The sequence below is a fragment of the Copadichromis virginalis genome, linkage group LG14, assembly GCF_057382275.1.
Source record: "Copadichromis virginalis isolate Kocher_CV1m ecotype Utaka linkage group LG14, C_Virginalis_male_GT1.1, whole genome shotgun sequence".
In the NCBI taxonomy this organism is placed as follows: Eukaryota; Metazoa; Chordata; class Actinopteri; order Cichliformes; family Cichlidae; genus Copadichromis; species Copadichromis virginalis.
In genome coordinates, this window is record NC_140631.1 from 24,883,470 (window position 1) to 24,896,634 (window position 13,165).

The following is a 13,165-nucleotide window of genomic DNA, read 5'->3' on the forward strand; positions in this document are numbered from 1 at the left end:
TTTGGTGGAGAAACCCTTGTTGGGAAGCACAGCAGTAAGATGTTTCTTGTAGGGATTTTGGCCCATTGCTCTTTACAGAAACTCCAAAACCTGGCTGTTGCTTAGCAACTTGAGGCTTCGGCTCACTCCACAAATTTCATATAGGAATGCCAAGCTTCTTCTTATCCTCTCCTTTGTTACCTTGTTGGTATGTTTTGGGTTAATGTCATGTGGGAAGACTTTTGTTCTTTGGTGGAGAAACTGGAAAGAAACTGATTCTGCAGACAGGTGTGCTTTATACACATAATGAGTTAAGATGGGGAGTATCTGGAATTCACTGACTAATGTTTCAGAGATCTATGGGAGCTAGAACTCTGCTCAAATATTAAATTCTCTCAATGACATGACAATAGGGCTGAACGATATATCGCATTTGCGATAATATCGCGACATGATCAAGTGCAATTTTCTAACCGCAAAGGCTGCGATTATACTCTGGACATGTCCAAATTCATGGGCTGCATCCTCCTGAGGCCGCATTTGTAGACCGATTACGTCACAGCGACGCGCCGAAGGCTGTCCAAATTACTACCATATCCCAGAATTCATAGCGCGGCCCAGCCAAACTCCAGTTTCCAGCAATGGCGGCCGCTACTAAGTTTTAAAATTACTCATACTAATCTTTCTGGGTCACAAAATAAACTTTTAACATATTTTCAGGCGAGAAAGTAGTTGTGTAAACATCAAATATCTGCTCGGTTTATCAAGATATCCCATATTTGCAAAAGTGCTTCGACGTTTTCAGAGGCGTCTGCTACCCACCAGCTCGACAGCTAGCCGGGAGCTCGAGGGTTACTGATGCGGCCGAGAACGGCACAACTCCCGGCACATCATTTTCAGATCACCGCGGAGTTTCGCTGCTCGGGTTAAACGTAATATATAAGTCACTTAGACAACCTAAAAATGTTATTGTTGGGCTTTTTTTCAGTGATTTGTTTGTTCGTGAGTAAATCGGTTTGGCTGAGATTAAAGTTATTAGATTAGATAAAATAAAACTTTATTAATCCCCCGGGTGGGTTCCTCCTTGGTTTTCACACAGCTGACTAAACGTCAAACAGAAAACTTATTAAACAGAAGTATGAGACAGTCGAGAATTTACACCAGTGTCTGGTTATATTTTAGATAGCAAGAAGCAGACGGCCGAGTTTATTAAACTCCACCGAGACAGCGGTGACGCTAATCAGAACTAGACCGTCCAATTTCACGCCTTTAAACTTTAAATAACGATAGAACACGCATGAAGAAACAGTCGAAAGAGACAGAAAGTAACAATATACTCATAACGCGTGTTTGGTAAACTCAAAGCCAGGTGCTATGAAATAGAGCTTATACGAGGTTTGAGGAACACCCTGTAATAAATCTGATGTATCAAGGGCTCAGTGTAATGGGTCATATGTGTGCATATTAAATGTGGGGGGAAAATATCCTTCGGGCTGTCTTCACTGTGATATGTTCATATCACAATGATGAAGATAATACAGTTCATTCGTCAACACTGAATATTCACTCAAACCACACCCTGCACCTTCCCCGATAAAATGATGCGAGTCACAACCCCACCTGCCACTTACATTTGCCAGTGAATCATAGTTCTCATCAACTTGAAGTTGACAGAGGGATACAATGGAAGTACGCCAAACTCCTCCTTCATCCTATCTTGGATGGTCCATCTTTAATACTTTTTGCTGTTGTCTGCCTCTCGGGATTGCAGCTATTATCTATTCTAGCAAGGTAGGTAAAATATACTGAACACTAAACTTTTTTATATGTACTCCTGCACACATTCAAACCAATTTTTAGTATTCTGCAGCATAATATATTTTCTGATAAAAATATATTGAAAGTGGACGGGAAAATAATTTACATTTTATTTTAAAAAAATATTACTGGGGCATCGATTAAAAAAGAAAAGTCTGGTTTGCTGGGATTAAACAACTGTTACTTTAGTTGTGTCCCAAAAGTAAAACTGAATTGCTCAGCAGCAGAAATTTTACTTTAATTTTTTTACTTCAAGTAAACTCTCTTCTAGAAAACTGAAATTAAATTGAATCGTTTTGATTGCTGTCTTTCAAAGGTAGAGTCGGCAAATGGACGCGGAGACATCGACAGAGCTGAAGATGCATCAAAAACAGCCAAGACGCTGAACATCGCCGGACTCATCTGTGGAATAATTATTATCATCATTTATGTCTCCATCAAATTTACTGAACAAAAGTGAAGCTTCTGGTATTTCCCAGAAGGCGCACTGCAATTCCAGCCATTTTATGCCCTCTGCTTTCGCTCTTCAACGTTCACCACTAGATATGGACTGACGTCTTTATGTGTGGCGTTTACGTTACCAGTAAAAAGCAAAACAATTCTTTGCTTTCATGGTGCAAGCCAAAAGTTGTTGTCAAATGAGAAGCCTCAATTAAGTTTTGATTTTCATGTGCATAAACTTGATTTTTTTTTTTATTGCTTAATTTGCTTAGATTTTTTTTTTCAAGTAATCTCTTAAAGAAAACTGAGAAGGAAAAAAATAAATATTTAGCCCCCCATAAATTTGGCATAATAAAACACAATATGAACTTTTTAAAGTTTTATTGTCGATACTGTTATTGTTGGTCTCATTGCATTTACCGTTTATAATCTTATTTCAGAGATTTGTTTTTCTGTTTGTACAACTCCTTCAGACTGCATTATAATAAATGCACAGTTTGTCAGACACATAGTAAATTTAGCCTTTATTGTATTTATTTCTTAAATAGATTTGAGATTTTCCTATATATTTAACATTATCATGAAAATGTGAAACGCATGCACTATGTTCAACCAGGCTGGTCTTCAGCTTTTTCTGTGGCTTCAGAACTCTTCTCTCTCAGAAGTTCTTCAAGATGAGAGAATAAAGATGTTTCTCTGTGCTTCCTCTGAAGTTTCTCAATTTCCTGTTTGTATAAATCAAAATCAGACACAAAAAAACAGTCAAAGTCCCTCACTCACTCACTCATTCACTCACTCACTCACTCACTCACTCACTCACTCACTCATTCACTCACTCTCTCAGACAAATAGATTAGATACTTACATCTTCAGAGAGCAATCCTCTGCTTGGTTTGTGAAGTCTCTGAAGCAGTGAGGCAGCATGAGAACCACACCAAGTCTCATTCATGTTCCTTGTTGAAGCATCTTGGTTCTGATACCAAACACACAAACTGGCATCCTGTTCAGATGAAGAGGCACCCAGTCTAGCCTGAAAGAGCTCACCCAGACATTCCTGGAGTACCTATGACATGGCATGAAGTAAATTAAATTAGTTTAATTAATTACAACAAACACTGCCATAGAGCAAAAGTCATCCAACCTAGAATCAAACAATAGGTAACCTGAAATGTAAAGTTTGGCTTTAAAGCAAAATCAAAGCTCATTAAAGGCCTATTTTATATCAAAAAGAAAAAAAATAATTTAATTCATGCACACTTAGTGTGTTTGCACCTTGAAAAAAAGTCTCTGGAAGGCAGAACTGGAGTCAGAGCTCATGTCTTTAATTTTGATATGGGACAGACAATGGAGTAGCAGGAGAGAGAAGCCTCCAACTGAGAGCAACCTCTGGCGACGGACAAAGAGAGTTTCTGCGGCTTCCTGTCAACATACATCAGAGATTTACACTCTAAACTAGATTTAATTGGAACATTTAATATATATATTATAAGTTTACCTGATAAAAGAAGGAATTTCTGAAGACATTGTTGAAATAGGTGTTGTTTGGGAGACTAGATGCTATCTCGATTGAAATGACTGGAGTCTGTTAAAAAAGAACAATTTTATTTTCCTATAACATTCCAGCTTAAGTTCAAGCCATGCTAATATTAAAAAAGAAATTCAGACAAATGTATGCATGGATTCAAATATATCCAGTATATAATTAATAACTGAACATGTAATAGATAAATAGCTATATTTAGGCGAAAGGAAAAGATATGAAAAAAAAAACAAAAAACAAAACAGCAAGGTTGAGATTTCTGGACAACAGTCACTGATTTGGAAAATCACAATGTCTAGCCCACGTAGGATACAGCTTCTGTCTGCTGCCTTGAGCTTTTTCTCCTGTATTATAGATAGGATAAAAATTATGAGGATAAGATGGTGCATTTTCCCAGCACACCTTCAAACCATGCTCTTTTTAATACCCAGTTGGTGAATTGAGTTGAGTTATATTCAAAAACACACATTTTATAAGGTCCCAGTGACCCTGACCTTAAACCAATATTTTTTTAATCCTTTCATCCACAAGAAAACATTTGTGGGATTTTTAAGGAAATCCCGGTGTGATTTTCCTGACATATCAAATGGTATAGATATGATTTCACATAACAAAGGGCCAAAGACTACAGCTTTTAGTTGTTTCACAGTACGCAACAGAGTGAGAGTGAAGCTTTGACACTAACCAGTTTTAGCTTATGCAGAGTGTGCATCAGGAACAGTCCATGCTGATAGACAAGAAACTCTCTGGGCTTCAGGACTGACAGCTCCAAAGGAATCAGCTCACCTTCACATTGCCACTGAGCATCGAGGACATCGACAAAACCTTTGCCTCTGTCTAGGCAACACACAAAAAACAGTACATTGCATTTTAGTGGATATAGTCAGAAAACAAGAACAACCAAGGTTGTGTTTACCCCCAGATTCATTCTGCAAGTGACACATGGTAAGGGAAAGGAAAAGAAATTCATTACCCCAAACCCCAAATTGAAAGCTATCTCAAAATATTGTTTTGTATGTGTGACTTCTTGATGTCAATTAGAAAACTTTTTTTTTTTATTGGTTAGGTTTAATTTAGTTCTATCTGTGAATTTCGATAAGCACATTCAGTGGTTAGCAGATCATCTGCACGTTTGTTTGTTTGTCAGGTCTTGGAATCTTCCGCTTAACCTCAACAAAACCACACGTGCAAAATTTCCCGTATATGTCATATTGTGAATGTAGACTGCATGCACATCAAAGAACACATCTCAAATACCTTTATGTATGAAGATAATTTAATCAAACTGTTCAAATGTAACTCTGATTCAGGAGGTCTTTCTTCTGGGGTTTTTATTTTTATTTTTTATTTTTTATTTTTTTACATTGAATGAACATTGTCAAAATAACAAAATAATCTTGCCTGATGTACATGGATTTTATGCAACTTGCCAGTAAAACATGCTAATGAAATTTTGAGCCATCGAGATCTTTCAATCAGACTTTAATTCAAACAAATTTTTATTTATTGAAGTCATCACATTATACTTGAATAGAAAACAGAATAATTTTGAATTGAGTTTAATATGTATGGTGCTTAAAACACATCATTTGTAGTCAATCTTTGATGAAGGAACAACTCAAAGTAAGTTCAAATGAATAGATGAAATTATAACCCCTAAAATATAAGACTGTATATTTGTACATGTTATTTTTTTTGTCTAAATACTGTTCATAACTGTTCATAACTGACAGTTAAAGTCAGTCATGATCACTAATGTGACGCTTGTCAAGTTAAACACACTGTAGAATCTTCAGCATCACTTATTAAAAGTTTTAAGTGAGTTTATCTATATATTTGAACCTTGATCCATACTTTCTTGATTAGAGAAAATCCTAAATGAATTCAGACTTGTGAACCCAATTCCGGGTTTTTTACTTTGTTTGTTTGTTTTGTTTTGTTTTTCCTCTGCTGAAACACAGGACAAGAGGAGGTAACAGCAAGGTTGAGACTTCTGAGATGTATGATGCTCACAAGGCAATCAAAGAGGGGAAGAAAAGCCCATTGCCAGACAATGGATGGTACAGCTTTGGCCCACCACAATTTAATGTAGACTGTGATGGTTTTGTCTTTTTGTTAGTAGTATAAAAATAATAAGTGAAGCTTTGACAGCAACCAGGTTTAGTCTATGTAATGTTTGTAAAAGTCCATGTTGGAAGTCCTGAAAATCTGTGGGTGTCAGAACTGACAGGTCCAATAGGAATTTTTCCTTCTCTTTGAATACAACACAAGAATTTTAGTAACTATAGTTTGAAGACAAGAAGGAACAAGCTGGTACTTTCCCTATACTCATTCTGCAAGAAACCAGACTGGGAGGGAAAAGACACGAAGACTGAGAGAGAAAATAAACATTTTCTTCCAAGGACTGAACTGATGCCTAAAACATAATTGAATGTGTTTAAACTGTCTTATCTCATTTAGAATACCTTTTTTTTTTTGGTTTGGTTCAAGCTCAACACTGCACATACATTGTGCTGCAGACTGTATTTTTAGCACAAGACATCAATAGGTGTTACTTGTCAGTTATTGGAATCTTCTGCTAAACCCCAAAAACCACATCTGCAGTTTCGTGTATCATTTTGTGTCGTGCGAAAATGTGTGTTGTTTCAGCAATGGAAAAAAAATCAACCAGAATGTATATGACATCAGTGTTTGTTCAATGAATAAACATTCGTGCTTGGTTTACAGATGGATTTTACTATTCTAATAACATAAGAATTACTTTATCAACTACTGGTACAAGTGTGAAAATGTGGGACAATGCTGTGGAAAGTCCCAAGCAAGCAAAAAAAAAAGGAAATGGATGGAAGGGAAGTTCCTAAACGGAAAAATCAGTAAATGCTTCCTTATCTTATAGTATTGCTATGATGTATTCAGTTAACGGTGTGTGGAGCGTATCAGTATTTTCTCAACAGCAATGCAAAATACAGTTTGCATGTGTGTAGTTGAGGCCGATGCATGATCGCTCTTACTGCTCAGTGTACAGTTATTAAAATTAACATTGTCTTAGCAGAAAAAGTATACTTCTATCTTTAAAAGTATACTTTTAAAGATAGATTTTTATACTTTTAAAGATAGATTTAGCTCTTAATTTCTGAGTATACTCAGAAATTAAGAGCTATTAAGACTTAAAGGGAAGCTATCATTAACCAAAGCATTTTCCTTGGGAATTCTTTAGGTTGGTCAGTAGCAGTGCTAATGAAAAGGGAGTGCGGAAGGATATGAAAATACACTTGGCAGTTGGAAGAACATCCATCTTTTGTATTTTTTTTTTAAATAAAATAACTAGCATTTGTTCTAATAAGTTATCAGCCAGAAAAATGTACCACCGTAAAAGCGAGCTCTCAACTAGCTTCCTGTATTGTGGTTAGAGTGTAATGGTCAGTGGTTTTGTGGACTCATTTCGAGTTTTCTCACGATTACTATGAAGAGTTTTCAGTTGGTCCGTCATTTTTATTTTTTAAGTTTTGTAACAATAATAATAATAGTATCTAATCCCACTAACTGCATGTCTTTGGGCTGGGGAGGAAGCCAGAGTACCCAGAGAGAATGGGGAGAACATGCAAACTCCAGCTAAACCCCAGTTAGGTGGATTGCATTGGTGGATCTAAATTGTGATATTGTGATATGCGTGAATGTGAGTGTGGAATGTCTGTCTGCGTCGTTGTGTTGACTGGCAACCTGTTCAGATACCCTGCCTGTAACCCTATGGTAGTTGGGATAGGCTCCAGCACTCCAAACACACTATTAGGGATAAGTGGAGGAGAATGAATGGATGGATAATAAGAATAAGAATAAGAATAATAACTTACATTTGTATAGCACCTTTCAAGAAGGATGCTTTTCAAAAGAATATAAATAAACAAAAGTATAGAAATAAAGAAAAAAAAAGGACTAGTTTAATAGTTTTGTTTGTTGGTTGATGATTTTTTTGCTCTCTGAGCTCCATTACTTTCTTACTGTTCCTCGCTTTATATTCTGGTAAAGTCTCTGTATTAGGTGTTTTCCTGTTTAGTTGGTTCCTATTTTAAGGAGTTGATAGTCGTTTGTGTCGTGTGCCTACAATTTACTTTCACTTTTGTTTATGGACTTTTCTACAACCATATTATTAAAAGCATGTTTTTTAGTTCAATTAAGGCTGTTTTTTTATCTGCATTTGGATTCAAATTCTTTGGAACTGGGTTGGATTAAGGATATGCAGCAAGGATATTAAGGATATGCTCAAACATCTGCAGCAAATATGTGCTGTTGTCATGTGAATATGAATGGACTAAAATCTCTGAGAAATGTTTCCAGCATCTTTCTGAATCTATCTCATAAAGAGTTATGGAAGCAAAAGGGGATCCAACAAGGCATAGAGTTTTAAAAGACTTAAATAAAAAAATTTCCATCTGTGATGGAGCATGATTTAATTGTGAATCTGTGATTGTGCAACAGCTGAGCGCATGGTCTGAGGTGCTCTTGACTAAACCTGTCTCTGTTGTTACACTTTCTGCCAATCAAATAAAGGTACATAACTGCATCTAAGAGTAGGGGGGTGTGGGGTAGGGTGGGGGTATGGGTCTGTCTTCTTTGGACTATTACTGCCAGAAGAAGAGGCCAAAAGCTGTGCCAGCAGAGCAAAACACTCCATCTGTTCCCCAGTGACATCCTAATGATACCCAGTCCAAATTTATTCTCTCGGTTAGTTTAACTGCTAAACTGGCCGTATTTCTGGGCTACTCTAACAAGCTTACCAGCTCACAGCAGTAGACACCTATTTATATTTATCAAGAGAATTAAAGTCGACAGATGTCAACACAGTCACTATGCAAGAAACACCTCCTGGATGCACTGTCACGCATTTTCACTCATGTATCCTGGGGTCATCAGGTGTTTCGGGTCTCGCAACTTGATACACCCTCACCCAGGCGACCAGGTCGGCGGTGATCAGGCCCCGACTTGCACCATTAGCAACCCACAGATCAGCCCTCTGAAACCACAGCCACCTTGTGGCTTTCTCTGCTGCTTTGCACACAGCCTGGATGGTCCTCTTCTTGGCTGCCCCAGACACATCCAGCCAGCACAGGACTTTGCAGAGTGATCGCCCTGCAAAACCCCTGCAACCCACTTCTATGGGCTCATAGAAAGTCTTCCAGCTCCTTCCCCTGTACTCCTACACTAGTTCCTGGTATTTTGCGTGTTTCCTCTCGTTGGCCTCCTCGATCCCCTCTTCCCAGTTCCAGCATGATCAGATGTTTTGAGGCCTCAGAAATAATGATCATGTCTGGTCGGAGGGATATTTTTTCAATGTGCTGTGGGAACTTCAGCTGTTTACCCAGGTCAGCCTGAAGCTGCAAATTAGAGACGGTGTTGAGGAGGCTGGTTGTTAAATGTAGGCGCACCTGGGGTTTCTATCCAGCCTTAATGTAAGAGATTGCCTTCCTCGGAGCATGATGGTGCTCGCTGGTCCTGATTGATGCTGACAGATGTGAACAGAGTCAAAGTTTGAATTGTGAAAGATTTTACATTTTTCTTTAAAGTGGGGAAGCACACGTGGAAGGCCGGTAATTCTCTCTACATGAGGAGCCTACTCTGCCCCCCACGCTACTCTCTCGAAACACAAACAAGAGGTCATGGAGAAGGATAATTCAAAAAAATGTTACATCGGTTATTTTGAAACCGAGTCTGTCATCATGTGGCTGTCTCCATCAAGCTGCCATCAGGATTCAAAATACTTTCTATGCCTTAAAGTCAAAGCCCACTCTTCCAGTCCTCTGTGTCTTCCTTATAACACCCTTCCACTTGCTGTGGTTATGTGCTGTCTGCTGCCATTGTGTGGGTGGAAGTGTAGCAGCTCAATGCAGCATAAGAATTGCAGCCCTTCTCTCTTGAATTTGCTCCAGAATGGAAAAATCAGTTTTTGTGAAAGACGAAAGTGTCAATAATTTTATTCTTTTTTCTCAAAGAGAGAATTGCACCTCAGTTTCATGGTTCCGTGTTTTCTTGATGTAACAACACTAAAGATTCTGATTCTGATACAACAAAAGTCAGAGTGAAAAATGATGCAGTAAGTGAGTCCATTTTGTCGAAATTTCATTGAAGCTACTCATAAGTTTGGATGGCCCCCATGTGTTTGTATGCATGGCTGACAACATGAGGGCATGCTCCTTATAAGGTGTCCTGGGTTATTTCCTACCAGATCTGGCCTACGGCATTACAAAGCCTCTGGGCAGTCTAAGGTGCAACATGATAGCATCACACGAACTGAAACATAATCTCCCAGAGGTCTTGTATTGGATTTAGACTAGGGTGCAAGTGGGGGTACAAGCAGCATAACGTTCTCTACGGCCTCTCATGTCTGTCTTCATGCTCCGGGTCTTTCTTGGTGCCCTGCCAATTCAGCTATTGTATTGCAAATGCCAGTCAAGGTCCACGGTGCAGGACTGTGAACACTGGGACAACAGGACCCTCAGGGCATCCTCATGAAGTCTGTTTCTAATCATTTGGTCAGAGAAATTCATTCGTGGCCTGCAGAAGTTCATATTGTAGGGTCTGGCAATGCTCATGTGTAATACTTTATCTTTTATGAGTAACGAAAACAACAGTACACAGTATACAGAGTTCATGGTCGACTTAGCGACTGCAAGAAACCCAAGTCTTCTGAGCACAATATGAGCACGAATCATACTCCCACCACCTGTGTTTGGTTTTCATCAAACACAGTGCTGTGCATCATAGCCAAACAATTCTACTGAAACGTTGTGGTTTCTTCAGATACAACATTTAAAACCTAAACCATGGCAGCTAGTTTTTAAACACATGACAGCAAAAACAGAGTGTAAGAATGAATTTTACTTTTTTCATATAACTGTCCACCGATATAACTAATTACTGTTTTAAATATTATTTATTCCTTGAATATACAACGAACATCAAAACAATATAAAAATGATCATTGTGTAGAACTACCTATTTCCAATTATATTATATTATATTATATTATATTATATTATATTATATTATATTATATTATATTATATTATATTATAATCAAATGCATGTTTAAATCCAGAGGATTCTAACAGACTTATTATCTGATTTATATTCAAAATTAATAATCTAAATTGCAACACAGCCAGTAACAAAAACTTAAAAATGTAGGCGAGCAGAAAGTACAATATTATCAATCACAAAACACTGTTTAAGTAATGAACTTAGAAACTTAAACACATATTTATTATAACATAATGCTGGAAACATATAGTTGTCCTTACAGAACCCGATAGGTGATGTAATGTCGTCATCATCTCTCTTTTTGCATTTCCTGTCCTCCTTTCTTTAAAATCCACTTGTCTGATCTTGGTGGCAGTGCCATTTCCTGTTGTCAGTACAGAGGGGCCTGCAGCTACCTATTCTTGTATGCAGATGTTTTCACACCTGCCTCTTTGAGTTCGCACCCATTGCCTTTTCTCACGCTATATTTCTTCCAAGCCCACATACACAAACAGATCTTGACGTAGTATTTATGATCATTTGTTTTCAGAAATAAGTACTATAGTGTCTTTTACAAATGCGCATACCGACCACCCCTCCTCCTAACCAATAACACACACATCAGCAGCTTGTCACAGTGGTTAGGATAGAGATACTGCCTTTTCAGAAATAAGTATTGTAAGCTGGTACTAACGCACATAGCTGTGCTTATGTGGTAACCTCCATTTGTACCTCAATGGTTACTTTGGGTTGCACTTGACTTTATGTAGGTATGTGTGTGTCAAGCATCGCCATGCGCATGTCCCTTCTGGTATTAGCAAATACACTTCCTTCTTCTAGTATAGTCCTGTGATCCATTTTACCTAATGTATGTTATTATTCACTAAATGTACTTATTGTACTACAGTCTGTGATCTTCTTTTGTCTTTGCCTGTCCTCCTGTAATGCACTCCTGTACTTCGCAGTTCTAAGTCTCAGATCCTCTTTAGGATGTTATCATGCAATGCCATCTGTTGACTGGCACCATAGTAAAGAAGCTCAGCTAGGCGCTGCACTATGAACCGAGTTTGATATCCATGATATACTTCTGTTATCTGTCAGTTACATGAAGGTGATTATCAACTTGATAGAACAACCCAAGCTTTTCCACAGAAACACAGCTGTTGTTAGCTAACAGCTAGCTAACCTTGATGTAAATACAACAAGCTTTGTTTTATGATCTTAAATAAAAGGTTATAGAATAATAAAATTGTTTAGAGTTTCTTTATAGTTATAACAATATCAATTTTGATGTCACAATGTTTCTGCAAAAGAGGTCTGATGGCAGTTTCTTAATTAAATGGTGTTGTCCTAGAAGCCAAACACACTAACATATGGAGAAAATCTCTCCCACCTGGGCTCCATTAAACAGCAACTAAAACACATGTGGGCATTGATGAAATCCTATCAACTGTTTAATATCAACCTACCCGAGTCACATTATCTGTAACATTTTAGATAAAATATGTGACACACTAGCTAGATGCACAGCAATGATCCAAATGATCTGCACATCTTATTCTTCAAACATGATGGTTGATTCATCTAAAAATATCTAGCTACCACCTGAGCCACGCACACATGCATAAAAACTTCATTTATAGAGTTTACCTTTCTGATTAAAATCAGGTCAGTTAAAGATTAGCTTTCATCTCTTCAATGCTTGAATGTCTATAAATTACAGTTAATGATTATGCTATCTAAAAGTGTCCTAATGTGAGCTGCTGCATACAGTTGGTGACTGTAATCGAAACAAAAAACTCAAATCTTTCCAACTTACTCGCTAGCTCTCCTGCAAGAAGCCCTGCCTTGGAGGCCCAACCCTTTAGCTGCAGCTCCACACCCTTCAACAGCTGGAACAGAGGAGAGAGCTCCAGCAGCCTTGTCCACTCCTCCTCTAAGAAACAAAGAATGGATGACAGTTGGTATGTCTTATCCCTTGAACATTTAAACTGTCCTATTATGGCATCATATCATAAATACCTGGAACTTTGGGAACAGTGATGTGTGTCGACTGAGTGGATTCTTTCATATGCTGGCTCTCTGTATGAGTAAATTAAAACATAATTGTTATTATTTTGTGACTATTTTTAATTCACCTTCTGACTGAAAATTTTAAAAGGAAGTTGTTAGCATTCTCTGATCTGTGTAGTATGAGATCAGTATGTGTGCTCTGTCTCACCCTGGGAGTGAATGCCAGAAGATCCAGTTTGTCTCTGCGAGTTGTGTGTCACTGCCGAGCTGGCTTGTAGCCCGGTGTCCTGAGATTGAGCAATGTTCCCAGTCTCCCTGAAAGACTGGGTTGAGATTCCTTTGAGAACGCACAAAGAAACG

The 13,165-nt window shown here is 38.0% G+C and overlaps 1 protein-coding gene and 1 long non-coding RNA gene across 2 annotated transcripts in view; one reads left to right on the forward strand and one right to left on the reverse strand.

Annotated features, from left to right (window-relative positions):
- The first annotated feature begins 110 nt into the window (after window positions 1-110).
- Window positions 111-2,939, forward strand: LOC146694018 (uncharacterized). Its single transcript, XR_014914851.1, has 2 exons — window positions 111-1,770; window positions 2,114-2,939. It is a non-coding gene; the product is annotated as an uncharacterized LOC146694018 (long non-coding RNA).
- LOC146694019 (uncharacterized) overlaps window positions 2,748-13,165 on the reverse strand; it is a 31,973-nt gene continuing 21,555 nt past the window's right edge. Inside the window, exons 25-32 of the mRNA XM_085430085.1 lie at window positions 13,014-13,142; window positions 12,815-12,874; window positions 12,612-12,728; window positions 4,464-4,615; window positions 3,734-3,820; window positions 3,511-3,657; window positions 3,104-3,301; window positions 2,748-2,963 (exon numbers count right to left, since the gene is read on the reverse strand). Coding sequence (XP_085286211.1) covers window positions 2,847-2,963; window positions 3,104-3,301; window positions 3,511-3,657; window positions 3,734-3,820; window positions 4,464-4,615; window positions 12,612-12,728; window positions 12,815-12,874; window positions 13,014-13,142 — 1,007 coding nt within the window. The 3' untranslated portion in view covers window positions 2,748-2,846. The remainder of the gene's footprint in view (window positions 2,964-3,103; window positions 3,302-3,510; window positions 3,658-3,733; window positions 3,821-4,463; window positions 4,616-12,611; window positions 12,729-12,814; window positions 12,875-13,013; window positions 13,143-13,165) is intronic.